This window comes from Dama dama, chromosome 27 (genome assembly GCF_033118175.1).
Source record: "Dama dama isolate Ldn47 chromosome 27, ASM3311817v1, whole genome shotgun sequence".
Taxonomy (NCBI): Eukaryota; Metazoa; Chordata; class Mammalia; order Artiodactyla; family Cervidae; genus Dama; species Dama dama.
In genome coordinates, this window is record NC_083707.1 from 23,583,142 (window position 1) to 23,609,953 (window position 26,812).

Below are 26,812 nucleotides of genomic sequence, written 5' to 3' on the forward strand. Positions count from 1 at the left end.
TGGTCAACTAAATCTCACACCCACACACCCACACACACCCTCAATCTTGAGCGCTGACCGGGCACAGAGCCCAGTGTGACTGACGCGAGGCTGGCTTTACTTACACATGTGGCCTCATTTCTTAATTCTGTCTCCAGGTGGGAGGCCTCACCCTAATTCCATCTGCTGCAAAGCTCTTGGAGCCAGGCTGTCCACCCTGTCCACCCTCTAACTATCTACCCCACACCCATCAGCTCGGATTGAATGCTGCTCTCTTGGAGGGTAACCCCAAGGAGGGCTGGTAGCAAGTGACTCTGTGGCCCAGCTGAGACAGCCCAAACCTACTGTCAGTTTTTGTTCATTCATGGAGAGCTAAGTGACTGTCCCTGGCTATGGGGAAGTAAGTCAAGACTTTAGAACAGCTTGCATGAGATCACTTTCTGCAAGTGGTTGTTCCTTTGGGAACAACCCAGATCTTTCTACCCCTGGTTTACTTTAAGGCTTATTTTTAGGAGCAAAATTTCCCAAAATAAGTCAACCACATTCTACAGAATCAGTTTACATTAGTTTTTGGATGCTTCCAGACTGTGCGGATTGCTGGGGACAACGAATTCTCAGCGTGCACACAGAAGTAAACCAAACAAAGCCCATGGGATTTATACAAATTCCACAGACATGCTCAGCACAGTTGTTTGTTAGGATCTGTTTAGGTCCATCGGGGAAAGAGTCACTGCCTTCCTAAGGCTCTGCGGTCCACCACAATGCCTCTAAGGGGTCATGCTCTCAGTCACCTGAAGCAATGACCTTGTCTTGGTGGATTCCTAACATTCAGAGGTCTTATCAGCCCACCTCTCGATGTCAACAGGCAAACATGGGCCCCGCAGTACAAGAGGTTGTGCTGAACTGCACAAAACAAAATTCAGTTCAGGAGAGGAACCGCGTGTTCTAGAGGCTTCCTGAGGCCCCTGTGACTACACAATCCCACTACACAATTCCTAACTGTAGCCCCAAAGTAGCTAATGAACTTCTTTCTTCTTCTGAGCCCAAGATATCACCAAGGAAGGAATACTTTCTTCTGCCTGAACCTCCTGTTTTCTGAGCCACCCAGGCCTGAGAGAGGGTCCGAGGGGGAGGGGCTTTTGGGAAGATGTGGGTGGTAGCACCATTCCTTGACCCTATTCTCGCTGCTACTCAAACTCACACACACTTTAGAGAAATTTTTTTAAGTCCGTTTTTGGATCGTCTGTTGAATTTCCCCATCAATCCCTCCTCTTCAACCCTCCCCTGCACAGGCCATGATTCTTCTAAAGTTATGCAACTTGGGAGAAAACAATAACCACAGCAATAATTTCCATGTTTCCTGGCATCTATAAGATGACTGGCTCTGCAGAAAAAGGAGACAGTGGGCTTCTGGATTAGGGACTCAAAGCACATATGATGTTAAGGTACAGCTGCTTTATTATTGGCCAACTGTGTAAACTCCACTAACATCTGTGTAACTGTAAAATTTTTGAATATTTTCCAGTTTGAGGTGAATTATATGGTGCTGCATTCTTGTACTTGCAGGCAGAAGTATTGTATACCCCTCCATGAAAAAAAAGAATATATATATATATAATCACCTGACTTTCATTCTTTCTTTAAGAAAATAAAATTTAAAACTCGGTCCCTGACAACTGATAGGAAATTGTCTTTGTATGGATCTGCACACGTGCCAATAAAGAGCTGTGTCTCAGTGTGGAGGGCAGATACTCACACGATGTGGGCCAAGTTGAGTGGTTTCTCAGGCTGGTCAGGGAACATGGGGTGCAAGGGCTCACGGCTGGAAGCACAGCTCAGAGACTTGCTTAATGCATTGGTTAGCTTCTTAGCAGGTGATTTCTGGAAGGAAGAACAAAGGTTCAAGTGTTAACAATCAACACTTAAGTAACATTTTATCAGATGATTTGCTTTCATACTATGCTGTGTGCTAAGCCACTTTAGTCGTGTCTGACTCTTTGGGACCCCATGGACTCTAGCCCACCAGGCTCCTCTGTCCTTGGGATTCTCTAGGCAGGAATACTGGAGTAGGTTGCCATGACCTCCTCCAGGGGATCTTCCCAACCCAGGGGTCAAACCGGAGTCTCTTACATCTCTTGCTCTGGCAGGCGGGTAATCTTTACCACGAGTGCCACCTGGAAGCCCTTCCATGATATATATTCATTTATTCATTCAGGGACTCTTCTTTGAGAATTTACTCCAAGTCAAGGAGTTGGCTCATTGCGGGGACCAGAATGCTTGGAATTAGCCACCAGGATACCCGCCGCTGGCTGCACACTGTCAGCAAATGCTGTGAGAAATGGAAGCAGTCATTGGGGTCAGAACATCCGAGTTGGGATTTAATGAACAGCAGGAGTCCTTCTGACAAAATTCAGGGGGCTGGAAGGTATCCAGATGGAGGAAGGCCAGGAGACCTAGTTCTGGAGAGGGAAAGCAGGAGGCGGACCACTGAAGTCCTTTATACTACACAGTCCTATCTACTGTGGTCTTTATCTCAGGTGAGGAGGGAGACAATGAACAGCTTAAATCTCAGAGATGACCTGACTCTAGAAGGATTGCTTCTCCTTAAGAACAGAAAATGGTTTGAGAGGGATGGGAGTGGAAGGCAGGAGAGGAGCAGGAGGTTTTGCAGGAACCCAGAGGCAAGATTTTCAGGTGCGACTGGATACATCCAATTAGAAGGAAGAGCAGAACTTCAGCCTGAGTCTCCAGAATTTAAAGTTCATGTGCTTTCCAGAGGACATGCTATCTCTTTTTCATTTAGCCCAGTGGAATGTTTAATATTTCACAGCCAAGATGATCAAAAATAGCCCACCACATATAATAAATCTTATGCCAATTTTTCCTTTCAGTGAGAAGAGATTTATAATTTTGTCACTTTCTTTGACACTCAGAGTGCACTACTGGCAATATAAGGAAGTGACTCTCGTCCTCATTATTTAAAAGCTAAGTCACGGGAGCACTGTCCACAAAATCCCTCTTTGACTTTGGCTGGAGACAGAATTCTTAGAACACTTGGATCAGCAGTAGCAACAGCTCTTCCCGCCATAAACACTGGAGCCCCTCTGTCCTCGTGAGGAGTTCTGTTCTACTCTGTAAAAACATTGTCCTATCGTATAACTGCAGAGTCCAGAACTTCTAAGGAAAAGCCTCTTTATTTAACTTCAGCGTTTACACAAAACAACACTTAAAAAATGGTTAGTCTTCAAACACCAGCCCTCGAGGATTTGAGATAGAACACACTAGGTTTCACAAGTGGCTCAGTGGTAAAGAATCTGACTGCAATGCAGGAGATATGGGTTCGATCTCTGGTCTGGGAAGATCCCCTGGAGGAGGAAATGGCAACCCACTCCAGTATTCTTGCCTGGACAGAGGAGCCTGGCGGGCTACCGTCCAAGGGATCACAAGAGAGTTAGACACGACTTAGTGACTAAACAACAACAACATTTGAAAACTGGTAATACGCTGACAATAAGAAAATTTTCTCCTACCTTCTATACTAAATTGTATTTCGTGATCTGCGCTAGCCTATCAGTTCTCAGCATGTGATGTAGCCAATAGTAACAGGTGGCATTTGATCTGGAATAAATCCTCAGTATACAATGCCTTAGTGAAGAATTCTTATTTGAACTCAGACTTCGACATGTGCTAAACAATTAATATATTTGCACTGAATATCAGTTCCTAATAATGATTCCTCGAAAGAACATTCTGATTTAAAATGTACATTCTTAGTACTCAGCCATAAAAAAAGAACAAAGTGCTATTTGCAGCAACATGGATGAACCTGGAGATGATCATGCTAAGTGTCAGAACACTTTCATCACAAGGACAGGTTAGTATCACATACCCCCTCCAGCAAGCTAGTCATGTGCACTATTCATGAAAAGACGATTTTCTAATATAACCACAATCTTCCCCTCCTTCACCCCAAAATAAACTGATACAGCATCATTAAACCCACATGCTCTCATGTCTTTCCTTCACATTCCAGTCACGCCCTTAAAGAACTCCAGACTCTAAGAAAAAAGGAACTAACAATAATTTTTAGGCAATGCCCACAACCCCGCCCCAAATTGGAAGGAACCCTCACTTACTGTGAAAAGGAGATTATGCTCCAGAAGGCTGTCACCTAAATCAATACTGAATTATCTGCATTCCAAGAAGTAATATCATTGGAGTGTTCTTATATGTTGTCTTAGAAAGCTATACTGGGTTCAGACTCAACAAGTAACCCCACAAGAGGAGCAGTGGGCGGGGAAGGAAGGAGTGTGAGAGTAGGAGGTAAGCGTGCCCCCTGGTTCTCTGGCTCTTCCCTTGTGTTCTGGACGACACTCACCCATCCAACTTACCCAGGACGTGTACTCTTTCATTTGGTGCTGGTTGCTATGGGAACCACCAGCATGTCCCCTCCAGAAGCAGTCTTGACAGAGCTGGTAATTGTGACACTGTTGGCATCGATAGCGAAAGCCCAACATACTCTCACTGTGGCAATATGAACACTCGACCGGGTGGAAGACTGGCGGGCAAGTAAATGAAGAAAAAGACAAGGAAACAAGAGGATGAGTCAGAAGAACGAAAAATACAGCCCAAGAAGAATTGCATTTTTCTGCTGGATAATATGATTTCCAATGATAGTTTGGTCTGAGAGAAGTACTAAGTTTATTCCTAGACTCTCACGACCCTTTTCCAGCATGTGTGTGGGGGTGGGAGAAATAAAGTGGGCTGGAGGAGAGGGGTTCTTTTAACAGCACATCTCTGTAATACTGTTTACTCTTCTTACTCCCATCCCTTACCCTACAAGAATGTAAATTACCCAGACTGGCTTGCCTTTCCCCCCAGATGCTCTCTGTCTCCAGGAGACCAGCACAGCTCACTGAAAACTCAGAAGCACAGTGGATGAACACAGATGGGTTCTGGGTAGAGAGCAAATAATAGAGAAATGGAAAACAAGAGGAAGAAAAAAGAAAGTAAATGGGAGGAGAGTAGAAAAACTGGAAGACGAGAATACTCAGTTATTTTTTAAAAAATAGAGTAGCTAATGGGCTTACTTAATGAGTGACACTGTCTTCATTTAATAAACAGATTTTTAAAAAATTTTTTGAGGGGCAGATCGATAGGGGCCCAAAGAGACGGACAAATTATCTGAATACAGTTCTAATTCAGATAGTGCAAGAGACACTTTCTGGCAGGAAATTTGAGTTACAAAGCAGGCAAGGTATGCAATTCGAAGCTAACAAATGATCAGATCCAAGTAATTGCATGTTATGAGTTAAAGATACTAACAACAACAAGAACAATTCTTGCCTTTGGCGAAGTTACTCTCTGGCTAACCAGCTAGAGAAAACAATGAAAAAAATAAATAAATAAAAATGAAAAGTAAATTGTAGAAATGAAACAAAGACATAACCAAATTTTGAACACACTGTCTTCTGAACCAGTATTATATCCTCCTTTTCTGGCTCTTGGGAAAGACCTGAATCTAGGGGCAACTCTTCTGGGACATGGTCTAAAGAACTCATTTCCTGCAACAGGAAATACTGAGAGGAGGCATGAAATTACAACTTTATAATTGGAGAATGACTAGTTCTCAGACTGCAAACAGTAATATGAATTCACCCCACATGATCTGGATCTTGACTGCTTTAGTAGATGAATAAGAAGCATAAAAAAACCAATGATTGGTAGTGACTACAGAGAATCTAGTGAGATCTTTCTTTAAATCTTTTCCGTGAGCAAAACAGAATAAATTTATAACTTTAACTAAGAGAGATAATAAGCGCAAACACCAAGTGTTCTAAATGGGAATTTAAAATTAAGCTAACTTTAACCCCAATGTATATTAAAGAAACGTGTAGAAGATTCTAGTAAGAGATAGGGGATAAATTATTTTCTATTTAAGGCTGGAGAATTCCCAGAGTTAAATTAAACAATAAATAAGAATATCTAAAGAGCAGATGGAGGCATTGAATTGTTCCCTGTTTAAATTTCTTTAAACCTTGTTCTGAACTGTATTTCGTATTGAAGTTTGGATATGCCAATAGTAATTACTTTTATCATAGAACTACTTGCTTTTATAAAATAAAAGTACATGACAAAAGTTACATTACTCATTTCTTTTACATAACTACAGCCATTGGGAGCTTACAATTTGGAGTACATGACTAAAGATTAGCAAGGTGCTACCATCCAGTATTTTCCCCCATCTCCTCCACCTAGTCATGTTCAAGTGCTTAGGAAGAGTCAATGCTAGGTATGCCAACAGTGGAAGTTCATACCTAAAACAAATACTAGAAAATGTCACATTCCTTAGTGAGGTTCTTCTTCAGTTATAGTAAGTTTTAAAGCCACATCTTACTTGTAACTGGGAGGTAGATTGTGATATTTAATAAGTTTTTAGAATGGACCATCCTAATTTTGCAGTGTGCCAATAGGGCTTTACTGATCAGGGAGAGAGGTCAGTTCTATTAAAAATCGGAACTACTAAACAGACCTCCTAAAACAATGATGTTGGCTTAATAACTACAGACTTGATAGCCTAATTTCAATAATTGCCTTAGGACTTTGGGATTAACATATGTACACTCCTATATATAAAATAGATAATTGACATGGACCCACATATACCACAGGGAACCATACCCAATATTTTGTAACAATCTACAAGGGAAAAGAATATGAAAACAATACATATACACACACACACACACATATATATGTGTATATACACCTGAATCACTTTGCTGTACATATGAAACTAACACAACATTGTAAATCAATTATGTTACTTCAAGTTAAAAGAAGGATTAAACAAATTGCCTTAGCTCAGTATTAAGTACTCACCATTTTCTACATTTGCCAGTCGATGCAGAAGGGGCAGCCAGACCAGGCACTGCGGGGGAGGATCTGACATGAGCGTGTCCAAGAAACTATTTAAGGTGACTTTTTTCTGCATCAAAAAAAACCCACCAAAATTTAGAACCAAGAATAATCTTAACTTACCTGCTATGTAAATATCATTTGAGATGGAAGAAACAAGACATTCAATTAACCCCTAGTACACAAAAACAGACAGAGCTTGAAACTAGCTCTGAATTTAAAACATTAATTGCTTTTCATACTTGAGCCTACACAGGACTGGATTATCTCTACTGAGGCTGAGTCAATATTATCACAAGGAGGAAAACAATTCTGAGAGGGTCATTTTTCATACACAAGGGACAGGTTGCAAATGATGAGCAAAACTGGAGAGTAGGCATCCTCCATAAAATTTTACCCAATAATACATCATAGCAGGCTCTAAAATTCCCGAATCAGTCAGTCTTCTAAATGTGTAGAACAGCTAACTTCTTCAGCTTCCATAAAAACTAAGTATTTTGTGGTTGTGTGAATGGTTCTGCTACACAAGATGAGGAGTGAATCCTGTTTGGAGGGATCTTTCCCTCCCTGTTAGAAGAGTCTAAAGGAAACAAAAATCTCTTCTCTCCTTTCTTTTTATATATATTTTATCACAATTCAGTCAGCCTCTGGGTCATTATCCTGGACTTTTCTGATGTAGAAAAGAAATGTATCTTATCTATAGGTTTCTTTCAAAATAACAAAAGAAGTTCTATTTTGTGGGGGTGGGGAGGGCAAAAAAAAAAAAAAAAGACTCCTTGATTGCTTCAGGTCTAGAATCACTAAATTTCACAGGATGTTTCAGGACTTCTGGCAGGGAAAGTTGCTTTGGAGTCCAGGGACAAACAGCTTTGTAAAGCTTGTTGTGGTTCAGTTGCTCAGTCGTGTCTGGCTCTTTGTAACCCCATGGACTGTTCCCCGCCAGGCTCCTCTGTCTATGGGATTCTCCAGGCAAGAATACTGGAGTGGGTCTCCATTTCCTTCTCCAAAGAAGTTCTGCTAATACATGAGATTTCAGCAGTATGAGTGACAAAAAATTTACGAGCAAAACCACTATTTTATTTAAAAATCTGAATTAGAACAGCAAGGCAGCTGGGATAGTTTTATATTTTTTTTAGATAAGAAATCAGCCCTGAAGAGCTATAGTAACTTTTCAAGGCTTAAATCTTACACTTGTCCTTGTAATTTACAAAATAGCTGTTTTGGTATCCTTTTATTAATTTTTTTTTTATTGGTAGATATATTTAGTTATTTACCTCATAATACTGGGCTTCACTGATAGCTCAGTGAGTGAAGAATCCTCCTGCAATGCAGGAGACACAGGAAATGTGGGTTCCATCACCCGGTGGGGAACATTCCCTGGAGGAGGGTGTGACAACCCACTCCCGTGTTCTTGCCTGGAGAATCCCACAGCCTGAAGAGCTGGGTGGGCTCCAGTTCAAAGGGTTGCAAAGAGTCGGACGTGACTGAGCAACTACGCATACACACACCTCATCAAACTAAATAACTTAAGCTTTTATAGGATGGTTGTTCACATTATTATTGTCAATAATTTTATTTTTTAAAGGCTTTATTGGATTTGTTACAATATTGCTTCTGTTTCAAGTTTTGGTTTTTTGGTCACAAGGCATGTGTGATCTTAGCTCCTGGACCTCCAGGAACGTCCCTAGCATTATTATTAAAAGAGAAATGATATAAAGAATAAGTAATGAGACAGTACTTTTTAAAAAGCTACTACACACTGGGAAGACCCAGAGGAATCGGGTGGAGAGGGAGGTGGGACGGGGGATCGGGATTGGGAATACATGTAAATCCATGGCTGATTCATATCAATGTATGACAAAACCCACTGGAAAAAAAAAATAATAACAATTAAAAAAAAAAAAAAAGCTACTACAATTCATATGGCTAAAATAATACTGTGTTTTAAAACAATCACTTGGGGTGACTTTCCAACGAAGCAATTAAAACAATTTTGGAATTTCATCATTCAAGTTGCTGCTATAGCCAGCTTATGAAGCACAAAAACAAACTGGTCTTATTATTTATTTATGTTGCCTCTATTTCTACTTCACATGGTTTTATCCATTTTGACCTTTCATCGTACTGGCTTAAAATCACTCCTGGAAGTAAAACAGAGATGCTATGATTTCAACATATAAAAATTTCTCATCATTGAGGGTGTGTAAAAGATTATATAATGAGAAATATCTAGGATACTTCATTTTGAGTAATGGCAACACCTATATAATTCTCCTTGAATATATAAAATCCTATTAGATTAAAAAAGTCCTATTATTGTGGCTGACTTTAATGAGAAATACTCCGAGGCATTAGCATATTTCCTGAGGCTTCTATAATGCGCTATAATCAACAAATGTACAAACAAACAAGTAAATCCAAGGAAGGAGAGTTTAGCCCGGGGTTTAATGCAAGAGGCCAGGCAATCAATGATGATGAGGAAAGAGACCTGAGACAATTAGAGAAGGTGAAACTAGCAGGACTTGGCGATCAATGAGATGTTCTGCGTGAGGAACGTAGGAGATGTAGGTGAATGGATCCATTCTGATGTCACCAGCTTGAAAGGGAAATACAGAGGAGCATGCTTAGTTGGGGACAGAGATCGGGTAGCGATGCCAGCCTGGGGTGGGGGCATGGGAAAGGTCAGCAAGGCTTCCTGAGTGAGGTTCTCGGGGAGTAGAGTTGATACTTTGCGTATCAAACTATCCCTTCTCTTCTTGAGTGTATGGATACATTGATGACTCTATATACATCCTTGACCTACAGGGGTGCCTGAGGCATTTCTGACCTCTTAGATCACCACATAAAGAGAGCTGAGGTTTTCTTTCTAGACAGTAAAGGCAGCTGTTTAGTGGCTGCTAAGCACTGTTTGCTTACGTAAAGGGCCAAATATGTCACATACTTGGTGAGTTTGGATTTTTAAAAATTGTAAACAAACCTTCAGTTTATGGATTTCTAAACCTCTACCATGCGTGCTGGAGAATAGTTCTAGACATGTAGATTTTCCACAAGACGGGACAGATATAGACATGGATAGCCCTCCAAACTACGCAGCTTCCTTCAGCTGACTTGCTCCATGCCCAGTTAAGACATGTGGCTCTGAACCCCAACTTGGTGGATGATTGAGGGCCTCCCAGATCCCACAGGGCATGTGCTGAGATTCCTTTTTGTCTCCTTTGCTAAACACTGATGAAACTTAGTGCTGGGTCAGACTTGGGTTTTACGTGAGGCTGAGTGACAATTCAGCCCTTTAGATAATGTTGTCATAACGAATGATTCGGAGGGTTAGGGTGGTCGTTGTTTAGTCGCTAAACTGTGCCTGACTCTGCGACCCCATGGACTGTAGCCCACTAGGCTCTTCTGTCCATGGGATTTCCCAGGCAAGAATACTGGAGTGGGTTGCCATTTCCCTCTCCAAGGGATCTTGCTGACCCAGGGATTGAACCCATGTCTCCTGCATTGGCAGGCCAGTTCTTTACCGCTGAGCCACAAAGGAAGCTCATAGGGTTGTTGCTGCTAAGTCACTTCAGTCATGTCCGACTCTGTGCGACCCCATAGACAGCAGCCCACCAGGCTCCCCCATCCCTGGGATTCTCCAGGCAAGAACATTGGAGTGGGTTGCCATTGCCTTCTCCAATGCATGAAAGTGAAAAGTGAAAGTGAAGTTGCTCAGTTGTATCCAACTCAGCGACCCCATGGACTGCAGCCTACCAGGCCCCTCCGTCCACGGGATTTTCCAGGCAAGAGTACTGGAGTGGGGTGCCATAGGGTTGTGAGTAGAGATTAAATTAGACAGTGCAAATAAAGAATTCTGCCTGATGCTGGCTCAAGGTCAGAAAGCACCACCTATTATTACCCAGATGTGCTGCACTCAGTTACTGACTCAGAAGTCATTTGTCAGAAGCTAGAAGGCACACTACAGGTTACGATGAAGAAGTAGAGACTTGGAGTGACACAGGAGACAGCACCCGCTGAGAGATACTCCCTTAAACAAGTTGTTTCCTACCTGTTGAGAGAAACAGGATCTCGCTGACTGTTCTGTGTAACCGAATGAAGGACCTTCGAAAACCGCAGTGGGTAGCTTGAGAACTTCCCGTAGGAACTGATCGTATCGTCCATAAACCATCACCCCGCTGGAGTCAGAAATCATTGAGAAAATATCTGATGGATGGAAAAGGAAAGATATTTATTCATCACATAAAGATTTCCCACTGTTTTAGCTCAACATATCTACTGCAGATAACAAAAAATGTGGCAGAAATTAAACATAGAATTTATTATGAAAGAATAATATGAAAGCTAATTTTTATGCTGAGATATTCTTGGCATGGTGTTTTCTCTGGTATCTTTTTGTAGATGATTTTGGCACGTAGCATTAACTAGCAATTTGGATAAAATTAGCATATTTTGACAGGACAGAGAACATCTCATTTTTAGTTTGAGGTCAATTATCAACTCATACACATACTCAATGGGAGGAATTTTGTATATGTGAGAAATATGCTGACTTCTTTTGAAATACACAATGAAAATTTTACTATAATGTTAGGGTTTGTGCATATCTAGCAAGTTAGCTATTTACCCGTCTATGAAAGTGTTACTTTGCTTTGTCTTGTCCAGCTGTTTGCAATCCCATGGACTGTAGCCCATCAGGCTCCTCTGTCCATGGGATTCTCCAGACAATAATGCTGAATGGCAACCCACTCCAGTATTATTGCCTGGAGAATCCCATGGATAGAGGAGACTGGCATAGTGTCACTAAAACTTTTGGGTTTTGGTTTAAGATATAGAAAAATGAAAGACATGTAGGGATAAGAATGCAATGAAAACACTTGATTAACTTCTCACAGAAGTAGAAAACTTCCTATAAATCATAGTGTTCTGGGTGAAAGGCAATTGATTTACAGGGAAGGGTCTTTAGGCTCATGCAGTCAAGAGGAAGCCTGGCCTTGCCGATGTTTAGTGAGGTAAAGTCAGGGATCTAGATTCTTCTCAGCAGAGCCACTAGCTTTATTGGACCTCTTTTCTTCAGTTTTTGCCACTATGTGCACTTAATGAATATTCATGGCATAATTTCCCAAAGTACTCTGCAATTCCTCTGTGGAAATCACTATTGGAAGAAAAGGGTTGGCTATTATATGGTGTGTCGCCGTGCTGGATTGCAACGAGGCCAGCACAGCTGCTGGGATAAACTGTTATAAAGTCAACATGCTACCTCTGTTCATTTTGGACTTAATTTTTCAAGGTCAAAATGTAATCTGGGGACATTGTTTCACACCCCAGTCAGATGTTCAGCATATTACAGGCTTTTATTGGATTATGTTTTGAGGACGTGAACTGGCTCTCTTTTTTTTTAAATACTCCACTTATAAATGATTTCTATTGTGTTTCCAATAGTTAATCAGTTATAAAGCTACAGATATTCTACATGAGCAACAAAAATTAATGATGTTCTCACTGATTTTCACAATGTTGTTATAGTGAATTTCATCTCATGTTTCACTAGAACTAGTCCAAAAAAGAAGTTGCCAACAGAAAAAAAAAAGTAACAAAACAAAACCAAAATCCTCTTATGTACTTGCAAAGATAGAAACTCAAGAATTCCAATCCAAAGGAGAAAAAAGAAGCCTTGAAGAAGTAAATGTACTTTCTTATTAGAACTGCCTTCTTGTTTATTTGGGGACAATTTGGCTAATTATAATCTTGTCATCCTGATGATCTTCTAGACCTGGAATTTCTAGGCCAGGGCACATTTTTGAAGAGGAGGTTAGGCTTTTCAAATCCACACTGAAATAATTTAAACATCTCTAACTAGAGTAAAACTTGAAGGGCACCAACAGTGACCTTTCACAAATGTGAAGCTAATATTAAACTCATTTGTACTGATGAAATTCTACCAAGTAATAGCCAAACTAGGGCTATTCACTGGGACTAAAGTGAAGTGGCTGTTAATGGCCAGTCAGGTTTTTAAAAAGAAATGAGGGGGCACAACATGGTATGTGTTTGTACCTTAATTTGGAGACCTCTGTGTCTCTCTCTCTCTATATGTACATATGCATGCAGATACATATAATATGCTTATAACATGAAATATATGTATATCTATACAATATAGAGGGCTATTTCAAGGATTAAACTAGTTACTAGATGAAAAGCATACTGATGTATGCGTGGCACCTAGTATACAGTACAGAAATGTTATATCTTTTTCTTATTGATTTCATATCACACTTTCTGCCACTCACCTTGTATGTTTAGATGCTGCCTCCGCACTAGGATTGTTCTATAAGGTTCCAAATCATATTTTAAATTACCTGTGTGTTTCCTACAGCTCCACACAATGTTACTTTAGAAGAATGTACATTCGTGGATTTATTAAACTAAAATTAACTTGGCACGTAACAAACATGTGAAATGTGCTAAGCCACGGATACACAGGGAAAGCAGGACTTGGCTCTTGCCCCTGGGAGGTCCTGGTCTAACGGGGATGACAGAGACGCGCTTACATCATGGGTGAGGCGACCCACACGTGGTAACAAGGTGGTGTGAGCAGAGGAAGAGTGGGGTGTACGGGGTGTGGCAGGAGCTCAGAGACGGGGTTCCCAGAGGGAGGAGCGAGGCAGGGAAGATTTCCTCTCCAAGGGGACTTGCAGGCCAAGTGTACAGGGCAATGAGTGATGAGAAAGATACTGAAGAATTAAAGGCAGCCCAATGAGTTAGAAATATTACCCTGGGGATAGGCTTGGAGGCAGAACAACCTATTCATTAATAGAAACTCAGGAAATACACGGTGTTTGCCATAATGATAGTTTTTTTAAATAAAACAAGCCCTCTTTAGAAGCTTTAGAACAGCACCTGACATTCCAGGCTTATGCCACTGGATTAAGAAATCTTTAAGATCCGTAACAACAATAATAGGATCAAAGATATTTTGACAGAAAAGGAGTATATTATATTAGGTCAGTTTATGTATAGGGCTCTGTGTCCCAAGCCTGCAGGGGGCGCCCTCACATGCTCTGCTGCCTGAGGGTACCTGAAGAACACCCTGTATATTGGCTCCTGGTGGCCCTGAGTATTGGAAAGTGGGGTACAACGTGGGGGGGTTCTTGTCCCTTTTAATGCATTTAAAGCAACATTTAAAACTCAGTTTCAAATTTTCTGCTGTTTTCTGCATTTTTGCTTTTTTTTTTTTTCTTTTTGTCCAACTCTTGCGACCCCATAGACTGTAGCCCGCCAGGCTCCCCTGTCCATGGGATTTTCCAGGCAAGAATGCATTTTTGCTTTTTAACATCTCTAAATTATTTTCAGCCAATTACTCTTGCCCCATGTTCCCCAAATGAAGGGGCTAGTTGGCATGGACTAAATCTTTCTCATCTCTGTGCACAAAAACAGAAAAACTGCCAGACTAGCACAGTTGTCATACTGGCTTAAAGGGAATTAGAATTTAAAGAAGGAAAAATAAATCTCTCAAATTCTGAGGCATTCCATATCCTTTCGTTTTATTTCCTTATTATATAAAGCAATGCTTATTACAACATTATTATCCTGCCTGTTTTATGACTAAATGGAAGCCAGCAAAAGGAGACTAAAGAAAATCCTTGATTCTGCTCACCAAGTCAGCCATGGCTGTCTGTGGGTGGAATTGCCCATATTTCCTCATTCAGTCAATGGTTATCTAAGGACATTCACTTTTTATTAATACAAATTTTGGAGAGGTTCTACCAGCCAAACTGCTTTTAGCTAAATTGCTTTTGGTCAAATTGCTTTCAACTGACTTAGCTGGGAACCATTAAAACTACCTTCATGGGATTAACTATTCAGAGTGACTCCTCAGTCAGACAACAGGGACACCACACTCAGTGATTCAGGTCTGGGGGGAAGGCAACGTGATATGTTGTGATCACACTATCTGTTTTTCTACAGAATTTGTGACACTCTGCAGCTTCTTTCTTTCATTTTTTCTTTTTGATTGGGACCATTTTTATAAGTCTTTATTGGATTTGTTACAATGTTGCTTCTGCTGTTTATGGTCTGGTTTTTGGGCCTGGGGGCATGTGGGATCTTAGCTCTTTGAGACCAGGGATCGAGCTCACACCCCCTGCATTGGAAGTTAGGTCTTAGCCACTGGACTACAACAGAAGTCCCTGCAGCTTATTTTTGCAGACTGGAGAGCACCGCTTTCTTCCAACGGGACTCATGCATCTGTGACTTCTTTCACTAAGCTGCAGAGGATTGACTTTGGCCACTGGAGAGCATGCATGCTTTGCTCACTGACCGTGGGTATCTGGTGAACGGTGGGATAGAGTGAGGAAACAGCCCTGGAGCAGTTATTAATATATTGTTTGTTTTGAATTCCTGGACTTGCGAGAGAATTCTGAGGGATTCAACGACTGGCAAATATCTGCTCAAACAGTTAGTTAACGTCTGGGTTTTGTAATTGTGCCAATGTTGTTTGTTGCTGATGTAACAACCTTTCCCTTCATCTTTATTGGCCCCAGATTTCTTCCTGGGCTAAGAGATAGCAGAGACCCTTCTCAGCCCAGGAGGTCAGAATGACTGGAAGACTCCATGACCATCATGGGCATTGCTTTCCCCTCTCTAGGAATTGATATAGTAAGTGGTCTCTGATGCCACCCTGGCCATGAGACTTAAGGGCCAGGGACCTCTGGAGTGGGTGTGACTCCTGAAACTGTTGTACCCTGCTTTACCCTCAGAAGAAGGATAACATCTGACACAGAGGAGAGCCAAGCAGAAAGATGGAAGGCATTTGGGTCCTTGATGGTATAGAATCAACCTGGTTCATAAGAGGCTCTCAGGAGTTCTGAAATATAGAAACCTGGTTTCTTAGTTTTCCTCAAACTTATTTTTTCATTTAATTTTTTAAATTACAGGATAATTACTTTACAATACTGTGATTTTTTTTTTTTTTGCCATACATTAACATGAAATGGCATTAGGTATATATATATATATATATATATATATATATATATATCCCTTCCCTCTGGAACCTCTATCCCAGCCCTCTAGGTCGTCACAGAACACTGGCTTTGGGTTCCTTATTTTATTAAAAGATCCTTTTGTCCACATGCCTAAGATTGAATAAGTTTTTGGAAGTGTTTCTTAAGACTTTGAAAAAAATTTTGCTACTGTTCTCAGCGTAAGTGGCCAATGGTGACATGAAGTCAGCAGGCAAGGCCCTTGTGAGTTTCTTCCTCTGCCCTGGTTCCTTTTGCTAAATGTTCTCTTCCCAGCCTAACCCTGAAGGAAATGTCTTAGGGATTACGCTGTTATTTTTTTAAATTTTTATTTTTTTAAAGTTTTTTTTTTTTTTAAGGAGATTTTTTTCTGCCACTTTCTGACTGAGCTATTATCCTCAATCAAGCACTGGGATGGTTTTCTAATTTTTCACATCTTTCAGGTGAACCGAAGGTAATCTAAACTGGGCCTTATGAGAGTCTGCTTGAGCTTCTCTGAATCTTGACAGCATTTGGCTGGTCCATGAAAGAAGGTTCCTGGGAGAGAGGGAAGATGTGTGGTTATGTGGGGTTTCCATGTACTGTCCCCTTATCCATTGCTTTAATGACATAACTCTTCTTGGGGTATGTCTGGGGAAATGCCAAAGAAAAAAAGTTTTTATTCCTGTATTTTTCTTTATTATTCCTCAGTGCATCAAGAAGCAAGAGATTACATTCAGCAGCTGATATACAACAGGTTGACAAAAAAGCCGAGAGGCTCTGTGAGTCCCAGATGATTGCAGCCAGTAGGGTAGATACCCTACAGGTATCTAACAAAATCCCCAAATTTAGGATGGAGAAGGAAGCTGAGGACTAAAGAAGCAATAATTTCCACAGGATAACTCAGTGAATTATTCACAAAGCTGGGCCTGTAACTTGAGGCTCCCAGTTCCTAAGAGTGTGTTTTCTCATAGGGCATTATAACTCAGACTCAAAATACTTAGGGGAAGAGCGAAGGTTACATGGTAATTTTTCTTTGAAACAGTCACATATACAGAATTTTAAACTAGTTAGAAATGAAAATTCTTGCCCTAACCCCCATTCACTTTAGGCCTACTGAATCAGAAATTCTGGGAATGAGACCCAGAAATTTATTTTTTAAAAGCCTGCCAGGTGATTGCATACATACTAAACTTTGAGAGCCACTGATGTATGGAAAAAAGTTAGGGTTCAATTCCTGGTACCATCTGTGATTAACTCTCCAAGTCTCAGCTTCTTTACCTAAAACATGCCAACTAACCAAAAAATTCCCACTGTTTTGATGGTTAAAAAATAATAATCCATACCTAGAAGGAGAACATTCATTCCATTGACATTTATCTAAGATGAAAATATTTTTAGGATAAAACCCAAAGATCAGTGAACATTACATTTCTTTTCTTTCTTTTTTTTCCTGAATATTTCCAGTGACTTAATGTCTAGGAATAAGTCAGTTCAATTGAACCAGCAGAGAAAACCAGAAGAAAGTGGTTCAGATTCCAAATTATGCTCTTTCCAAAGTTGAACCCCCTTGAGTCTGCTCAAAGGCAGGGATAATAATATTAAAGACCATCCTCCTTCTCTTGTGAATTAAAATTGCATTTCCCTAGGCAACCAGGTACAGTTGCTGAAAGAGAGCTTGCTCATCTGGAAAATGAATCCGAGTAGTCATTTCCATATGTGCCTTTAGTCACTGCAGACATTGGCCCATGGCAATAGAATTATAATGCAGATCACCTTTGGGGTGCTCCAGAGTAACAATTATATCTGCTAAGGTATTACAGGTAGGACCCACACCTTCACCAAAGAGATGCTGCTGCTCACGTTGCTAATCTACTGCCTACACATGCCATGGCCACAGTAAGAAGTCACTAGACTTGGACAAGCTCAGTCCTCTGTACATTAGTTCATTACATTGAACATCATATTTCAAATAACTCTCATAGGATGAGGAAAGTCATGGATGGTCAGGGGAATCTGGTAGGAAGCGGGTAGAGGAAAACACGGCATATGGAAGGGGTGAGCAAAGAGAGATGCAGAGAATAACTTACATCTTAACTTGTCCATGATCTTCCCTCCACACAAAGTGGCTAAAGCCATTTTGACAGCAAATACTGAAATTTTACCACGGCCTTCCCTGTTTAATGATAACAGAAAAAAAAATAGAGAGAGATGTCATTTGAAGAACTTCCAATAACTTGGTTTGACATTTTCTGTTGTGCAGAAATCATAGGACATTGGAGTTGTGTGTATTATGTGAACATATCCACTTTAAAAAATGTTATGAATACAATTCAACACACACTTCTGAAAAACTGTCTCTTTGATATTTCCTTTATTCAAAAGATAGCAGAATCTTTAAGTTATTCTTTGTCTATAGCACTTGCTCAAAGGATGGACTGGTAGCCATTCATTTACTGTGAATGAAAATTACAGAGCATTCTTTTCACTGGCTTTCATGAAATAATTTTACACACGATGTTGTCACCATCTCTATAATTTATTTAAACAAAGCTTCAGAAAAATCTGTTTTTTTGGGGGGTGTCAGATAATTCCTGAACTTTGTTAGGGTAAATATGGAGACTTTTCATTAACACTCTTTTTCGACCATCATTTTATACCCACAAGCCAACTGTCTTCATGTGATACATTTACTTTTCAAAGGAAGTTAGTATTTCAAAGGGGCAAGAGCAAGGGCTCTTTTGAATAGGTTTCCTACCAAATCTTCCTTGATTCAAGAAGTGACACTAACTTCTCCTTCACAAAATGTGATATAAAGGACATAGGGTAAGAAGTAGAAAATTTCAGCTAAATGATTTTTTTTTTCCAGCTGGAATAAACTTTATTCTTAAAGCCTTGGAACCAAAAAGTGTGGTAGTTGCTGGTGTTAAGAATGATCAAAAGAGTTAATTAAACTAATAGAGTATGTATTGACAAGGGTTTAGTATATAGAAAAAATAATTTATATGAATAAGACTCACATATCTGACATATTAGAAGACTAAGACATAATAAATGATTGTGTCCTTCTTTGCTAGGCTCCAGAAAGGGATCATTTGTTATTCATCTGTTATTCATCTTTGTTGCTGTCATTCTTAGCGTAGTACCTGAAACAACAGCTAGCCAGAAGGCAAAACTGACCCAATCCTATGCTAGTGACTCTCCCATTTATATCTCTAAGCCTAAGCACCAGACTTACATAATTACATATTGGAAATCTTCACTTGATACCCCTCCACTCAAAGTAGAACTCACCGTCTTTTCAGAACCTTCCCATAATACTCCAATCAACTTAACTATTAACTTGTGCTTCCTCCTACAGCCTCTCTTTTCGGTTGTCAGCCCCACCATGTACCTAATTACCTAGAAATGAATTCTGGGGAAAAGGTCACCCTTGACTTTTTGCTCTTCCTCAATTCAGTACCACTCAAATAAATGTTTGAGGGACTCAGATATATGCACTTCACTGTATGTTAAACCCACTTCCTTCTTTCCCTCCTGACTGCCATGCTTCTGTTAGTTCTTCCTTTAACGCGGTAATAACTTCTTCAATTATCTCTCTGCTTGCACACTCATATGACAGATCTGACCATACTACAGTCAGAGTTTTCTCTTCGAGGTTCTACATCCATGGATTCAACCACCCGCAGGTGGATACAGAGAATGTCTGTAAGAGACTTAGAAATCCCAGATTTTGGTGTCAGTAGGGGGTCCTAGAACCAAACCCCTTGGAACCCACAGTATTTCATTATTTAAAACCACGTTGCCTTTATTTTCCCACAGAAGATAGTTCTAGCCTTGTATGTTTTCTCCAGTCTCATCTGCTATCATTCCTTTTCATTCTACACCACGGTCCCTGTTTAATGCCCCTGCTCTTCCCACCAGGGTCTGCCCAGGACTCTCCCACCCATTCATGAAGTCTCAGCTCAGTATCACTGTTCACTCTGCTCCAAAAACAGTTCTTCCCCTGGAGGTGGAAGCTATTGCTCTCCCCTTCACTCCTTCTATTTTGCCATTATAGCTTTATTGCAAAGGACACAGGCCCGGATGAGCCTCATGGAGAGACACAGGGATGGACCGTCTTTCACAGTGTCAGAGCAGGTTACCTATTTATTATTGGGTACCTGTCACTCACCTATTACCGAGTGACCTTGATTTATTTATTTACAAGTCCACGTTTGATTTGACTTCACACTGTGGGATCCTTGGGGGCATAAATCATGTTCCCTCAATTAGCTGAATTCCCAGTGCCTCACACTTTGTCTCACATTGTGTTAGAGAACAATAAATGTCTTATATTAATTAATGACTATTAATCATTACAATAATTGTCCTAGAATTTTGATCGGCCACTCATTAAGTTGTTCACTAATTTTAGAGCTGGTAGCTATGACAAAAATGCAATGATTTTGTAAAAAACACCTCATTCAAAATTATTTCATGTCCCCTGCATTCCCAATTGCATGGATACCTGGAAGTATCAACAATTTTATTTTAGGAAGTAATTAGCTTTTTTTCCTAAGCTGAAATATGATTCAAGAAATAACTGGAGAGGCTACAAAGTGTGAAGAACCGACATAATAGAGTGATAAAGTGGTCTTCAAAATGCAGAGAGATTTAGGAGTATTCTACACAAGACTTCAAGAGCAAGTACAAGTTTCTTTCAAATCAGAGAGAACAATTTAACTCAAGAAAGAGGATAGACTACAGACGATGCTGGAACAGAGAGCTCTCCAGAGTATGAAGTGATGGTAGCTCATGGGTGAATTCTTAAACCTTAGCTTTTAATGAATAAGATCCTAGGGAGATACCAGTCTTGTATTGTCCCTGAAAATGCAAGATGGATGCCATTATATCCAATGGTAGCTGTATCAGCGCTATTTTGCCAAATTGACATAATAAATCTGGATAAATCACCAAGTGGAGGGCGACTCAATGAGAGTTTTGCAGGAACTCGAGGGTGAAATTAGGCCACTGGGATTTATTGGTATGTAAGCTACTATGCCAGATTGCAGATGTGACCCCTGTTACAAAGAAGGAGTCAGGGGGTAGGCAGAAATGTAGACCATGGGAAGCATGCCAAAACCAGATGAATTCAGATCTTGCTCAGCCCTGTCATTGGATAAACCTTTAAGGAGTTTAGTGAATGGAGATGATGGACTTGGCTATGGAGAGGTACCAAAAGTTAAACACAAAGGGATAGTTTTAAAGAACATTTTCAGCAGATATAACAGGATGAAGAAAAGGGGCGGAAAGAGAAAGATTTTTCTAAAGGCCTTTGACAAGATTCCACACCAAACACTATCACTTGAACAAAGTCACCTTATGATCAGGGTCTTTATTTTGTTGTGAAGAAAGACTTAGCATTGACGCAGGGATCAAAAAGTAGGGAGAAGCTGGTACATCCCAAATGGAGAATGTCAGAGCTGTTCTCCTTAGAAATCTTCCCTAGTTGGGGCAGTTTGACTCATGAACAGTCAGTGACAGCCCTTGGGTATCTAAGTGAAAAGTCAAGCTCTCGAGGATGGATAATGGGAAACTCCCACGAGTCTTGGGCAAATGAGCAGGAAAGCAACGTATTGTTCCAAAGTGAGTTTTGCACACACCATGCATCCAGAGTAAAGTGGTGAAATGGCGCAATTTGGAATGTTGGTTGTTGGCTGCAACTCAGGAAGTAGATCCGCCTGTGTGTGCTGAGGATGAAATATGTAGACTGTTCCTAATGCTGCAGGGTAAACAGTCTCAGCACGGGCAGCACAGAGAGGAGCACTAGAAAAATCTTGCCTTGCTTTCATGGAAAGCTATGCCAGAAACACACCTTTAATTTTATGTGTAGTTCAGACTGGCACTTGAAGAAAGAGGGAACTGATACCATGGTGATCCAGCATTCCCTCTCCTGGGCATGTATCTGGAAAAACTCTAATTTGGAAAGATACGTGCACCCTAATGTTCACAGTACTGCTACTTATAGTAGCGAAAACAGAGAAACAACAGGTGAATGGATATAGAAGCTGTGGTACATATATGCAGTGGAATACTACTCAGCCATGAAAAAGAATGAAGTAATGCTATTTGCAGGAGGAGGGGTGGACCTAGAGATTATCATACTAAGTGAAGTAAATCAGAAAGAGAGAGAAAAATACCAATGATGTCACTTCTATGTGGAATCTAACAAATGATATCAATGAACTCATTTACAAGACAGAAACAGACTCACAGACACAGAAAACAAAGTTATGTTTACCAAAGGGGAAAGGAGGTGGCGGAGGAATACATTAGGAATTTGGGAATGGCGGATACACACTACTATATATAAAATAGATAAACAACAAGGTCCTACTGTATAGCACAGGGAATTATATGCAATATCTTGTAATAAGCTGCATGGAAAAGAATATGAAAAAGAAATATATATATATATTATATATGTATATAACTGAATCACTTTGCTATATACCAGAAACTAATACAACATTGTAAATCAACTATATACTTCAATAAAAAAATAATTAAAAGTAATAGAGAGGCAACAGAGCCAAATGTGCTTGAGAGTATATGTACTATGCACAGTGTATAATGGATACAGCATACAGAGTGGCCACTAGAATCGCTGATTTTTAGGGCTGGACTGGGCCTTAGAATCCGTGTTGTGACATGACCACATAAGCTTTTCTTTGTGAATGAAAGTTGCTAGTGTAAAAGGTATAGTAAAAGCTTTAAAAATAAGCTTACTACCAGCCTATCATTCTTTTTTTTTTTATTCCAAAATTGACATTTATTCATGAAAAATCCATTTAGGAATTCTATTACACCATAACTTGGCCTTTCACACATTCTTCAAACACTGCTGAAGTCCCAGATCTGAAAGAAATGTAAGATGAGAAAGCTCTTTCAAATTTTAAAACTTTTAGAAGCCAAGGGTTTTCAATTAAATGTCACAATCACTCCTCTTTAGAAACACTGCTCTAAAAAATTCCTTCAAACATACTTTGTTATATACTTATGAATTGAATTAAGAGGAGTATTCTAATAGTTCAGATAATTTTCTCTGATCTATTAAGCATAATATGCCATCCTAAAGATCTATCACTATCTTTTTTTTTTTTCATTTATTTTTATTAGTTGGAGGCTAATTACTTTACAATGTTGTAGTGGTTTTTGTCATACATTGACATGAATCAGCCATGGATTTACATGTGTTCCCCATCCCGATCCCCACTCCCACCTCCCTCTCTACCCAATCCCTCTGGGTCTTCCCAGTGCACCAGGCCCGAGCATTTGTCTCATGCATCCAACCTGGACCAGCCAATCATTCTTTAAGTAAAACAAACTTTGACTTCTGTTTTCTCTTTCAATGGAGAGTGAGAACACAAAGCATATACATATTTTACTCATTTTCCCTTACTCTCCATTATTTGTTTTTGGGAATCATGTAATAGATTCTATTTTAAGCCAATTACCCTGAAGCTTTTGCCTCTGCAAATTTTACTTTCCTATTCTAGCTTGACATCAGCAGATAACCAATTATATGGAAAAAAAACATACCCAATTAAATTGTTAAATTGGTAGGTAATTAATACCTAAAAGGATTTTAAGAGAACCAGCAAATTATCATAGGTAGAAACTAAAATTGCCTCACCAATCAATGTTTCTTTAAATTGTTTATTTCCTTTTATATTTTGCTCAGTCTGAAAAGTTTCAAGTTTTCTCAAGGGAAGCCTGATTGAAAATGGAAAAAGAAAAGTGTTTACCCTTTGGTTAAAATATATATGTGGAGGTTGGTAGACTGTCTGTCTTAAAGACATGCATTACTTCACAGTTCAAAATAGAAAATGAGTAAGTGCTTTACCTAAGGGCTTTTCCTACGACTATGCAAACAGACCCTGAATATTTATTGGAAGGACTGATGCTGAAGCTGGAACTCCAATACTTTGGTCACCTGATGTGAAGAACTGACTCATTGGGAAAGACCCTGATGCTGGAAAAGATTGAAGGCAGGAGGAGAAGGGGATGACAGAGGATGAGATGGTTGGATAGCATCACCGACTTGATGGACATGAGTTTGAGCAAACTCTGGGAGATGGTGAAGGACGGGGAAGCCAGGCCGCGCTGCAGTCCTTGGAGTCGCAAAGAGTCAGATACGACTGAGCAACTGAGCAGCAACAATACAAACATAAACTGACTCCTTTTAACCCAGAGAAATTACTCTTAGGAATCAGTTGTCTGGGAAGGAAAATCTACTTTTGACCAGAAGAAAAAACAACAAATAGACACTGATAGGTCTGGGGTAGTAGACTGAAGTTGGAACTGTAAAAATTTAATAAACAGAAACCTCAATTACACAGAGATCAGCAGGGGGAGCTCTTATACCCTGTGATGATAAGAGGCCAACAGGAAGACGACGACTCCTTCCTGGCAAGGACCCAGTCAATGAAAAGCCATGCCCTCTGTCTCCCTTCCTGCCCTCTATAAAAGTATTCTTTCCTAGACCTGTGGGGACTCTCCAGGGTTGCAGACCTCAAATAGCAATTCCTTGCTGATCCCAAATAAACCTTTTTTTTTTCTTTCAGAGAAATAACTGGTAGTCTGTTTGTTTCATGTCAACAGACCAGAATAAAACATTTCTCCTAGTTCCCAAGAGAGTTTCTTGTTTGAAATTACAGGACCCCATGACAAATATCAACAGTATGTGAACTGAGAACAGGCTTCAACAGTATGTGAACCAACAACTTACAGATGTTCAAGCTGGATTTAGAAAAGACTGAGGAACCAGAGATCAAATTGCCAACATCCATTGGATCATAGAAAAAGCAAGAGTTCCAGAAAAACATCTACTTCTGCTTCACTGACTACACTTAAGCCTTTGACTGTGTGGATCACAACAAACTGTGGAAAATTCTTAAAGAGACAGGAATACTAGACCACCTGACCTGCCTCCTGAGAAATCTGTATGCAGGTCAAGAAGCAACAATTAGAACTGGACATGGAACAATGGACTGGTTCCAAATTGGAAATGGGGTACATCAAGGCTGTATATTGTCACCCTGCTTCTTTAACTCATATACAGAGTACATCATGCAAAATGCTGGGCTGGATGAATCACAATATGGAATCAAGATTGTTGGGAGAAATATCAATACCTCAGATATGCAGATGACACTACTCTTATGGCAGAAAATGAAGAGGAACTAAAGAACCTCCTGATGAAAGTGAAAGAGGAGAGTGAAAAAGCTGGCTTAAAACTCAACATTCAAAAAACAAGATCATGGTATCTGGTCCCACTTCATGGCATGCCATCACTTCATGGCAAATAGATGGGGAAACAATGGAAACAGTGAGTGATTTTATTTTCTGGGGTTCCAAAATCACTGCAGATGGTGACTGCAGCTATGAAATTAAAAAACATTTGATTCTTGGAAGAAAAAATACTACAAACCTAAACAGCATATTGAAAAGCAGAGACATTACTTTGCCAACAAAGGCCCATCTAGTCAAAGCTATGGCTTTTCCAGTAGTCATGTATGAATGTGAGAGTTGGACCATAAAGAAAGCTGAGTGCCACAGAATTGATGCTTTTGAACTGTGGTGTTGGAGAAGACTTTTGAGTTTCTTGGACTGCAAGGAGTTCAAACCAGTCAATCCTAAAGGAAATAAGGACAGATGCTGAAGCTGAAGCTCCAATATTTTGGCCACCTGATACAAAGAGCCAACTCGTTGGAAAAGATTGAAGGCAGGAGGAGAAGGGGACAAAAGAGAATGAGATGGTTGGATGGCATCACTATGGACATGAGTTTGAGCAAGCTCTGGGAGTTGGTGAGGGACAGGGAAGCCTGGTGTGCTGCCGTCCGTAGGGTTGCAAAGAGTCGGACACGACTGAGGGACTGAACTGAACTAATGACAAATATCAAGTCCCTGAAAGAGACTGAATTCTAACTGACTGTTTTCTGAACAGGCTCAAGGAATTATTTCTTGATTTAAGGATACTAAAACCAGAAGCTTTTCTTTTACCAACATATTTTACCAAAGCATTTGGCAAGCATTTATGACAAGCAAAAGTCCAGCTCTCACACTTCTGTTCCTCACACATTTTGGTGGCTTAATTCATGGAGCGAATTGCTTCTTCTTCTGTCTTTCACAGCATGGCTCTGTCATAACATGTTTCTCTATCTGGACATTATTTTGTTCATGTGGATCATGCATTTTATTAACTCGATAAATATTGACTAGCAATGCCTCAGAGGTTGGGCATATCAAGGCAAATAGGCATGACTTCTACCCTCCTTTTTCTCATCATCTATTGGGGAGTAAGAGTCAATTTTAGTTAGTTTTAGTCAATTTTTTTAGTTAATTTTAATACAACATATTTTAAGGGCAAGGTCCATGACTTACTCATCTATTATCTCCAGCCTACTGTAGCACCTAGAACATAGCAAGTTCTTAATACAAATTAGTTAAATGAATGAATGCATAAGTGAAATATTCTGATTTACCACTTAACTATTATATTGAGTATAAGTATATATAAGTATATAAGTATATATAAGTATAAGTATATTATAAGTATTTGAGGAAAATTGCAAAGATTGACTTTACAGCTCTTAATATTAGATCGGGCAGATATGTGATACGTTGAATTTAGAAGGGGTCATATACACAATTACTCTTGTTTTAGGGGGAGTGAAGTTAACATGTGGATGTATAGAAATCCCTTATTTGGCCCTGGCATCACTTTGGGTTCCCCATAATGTTAGCAAAACATTCAGGAAAAGAATCCTGACAGCACTCGGCCAGGCAAGTTTGCTGGAAGGTTGTCCATAATGGAGACTAGAAGGGGCCAAACATGTTGACATCTCTCCCTCACTCCCATGAAATCCTACCTG

At 40.0% G+C, this 26,812-nt stretch overlaps 1 protein-coding gene across 8 annotated transcripts in view; it reads right to left on the reverse strand.

Moving 5' to 3' along the window:
* The window catches only part of DTNA (dystrobrevin alpha), a 420,552-nt gene that overhangs the window by 73,250 nt on the left and 320,490 nt on the right, over positions 1-26,812 (reverse strand). For all 8 annotated transcript variants that reach the window (XM_061131324.1, XM_061131326.1, XM_061131323.1 and 5 more), the window contains exons 6-10: positions 17,984-18,069; positions 10,943-11,097; positions 6,862-6,967; positions 4,371-4,537; positions 1,736-1,860 (exon numbers count right to left, since the gene is read on the reverse strand). In XM_061131324.1, the coding sequence (XP_060987307.1) occupies positions 1,736-1,860; positions 4,371-4,537; positions 6,862-6,967; positions 10,943-11,097; positions 17,984-18,069 (639 nt within the window). The remainder of the gene's footprint in view (positions 1-1,735; positions 1,861-4,370; positions 4,538-6,861; positions 6,968-10,942; positions 11,098-17,983; positions 18,070-26,812) is intronic.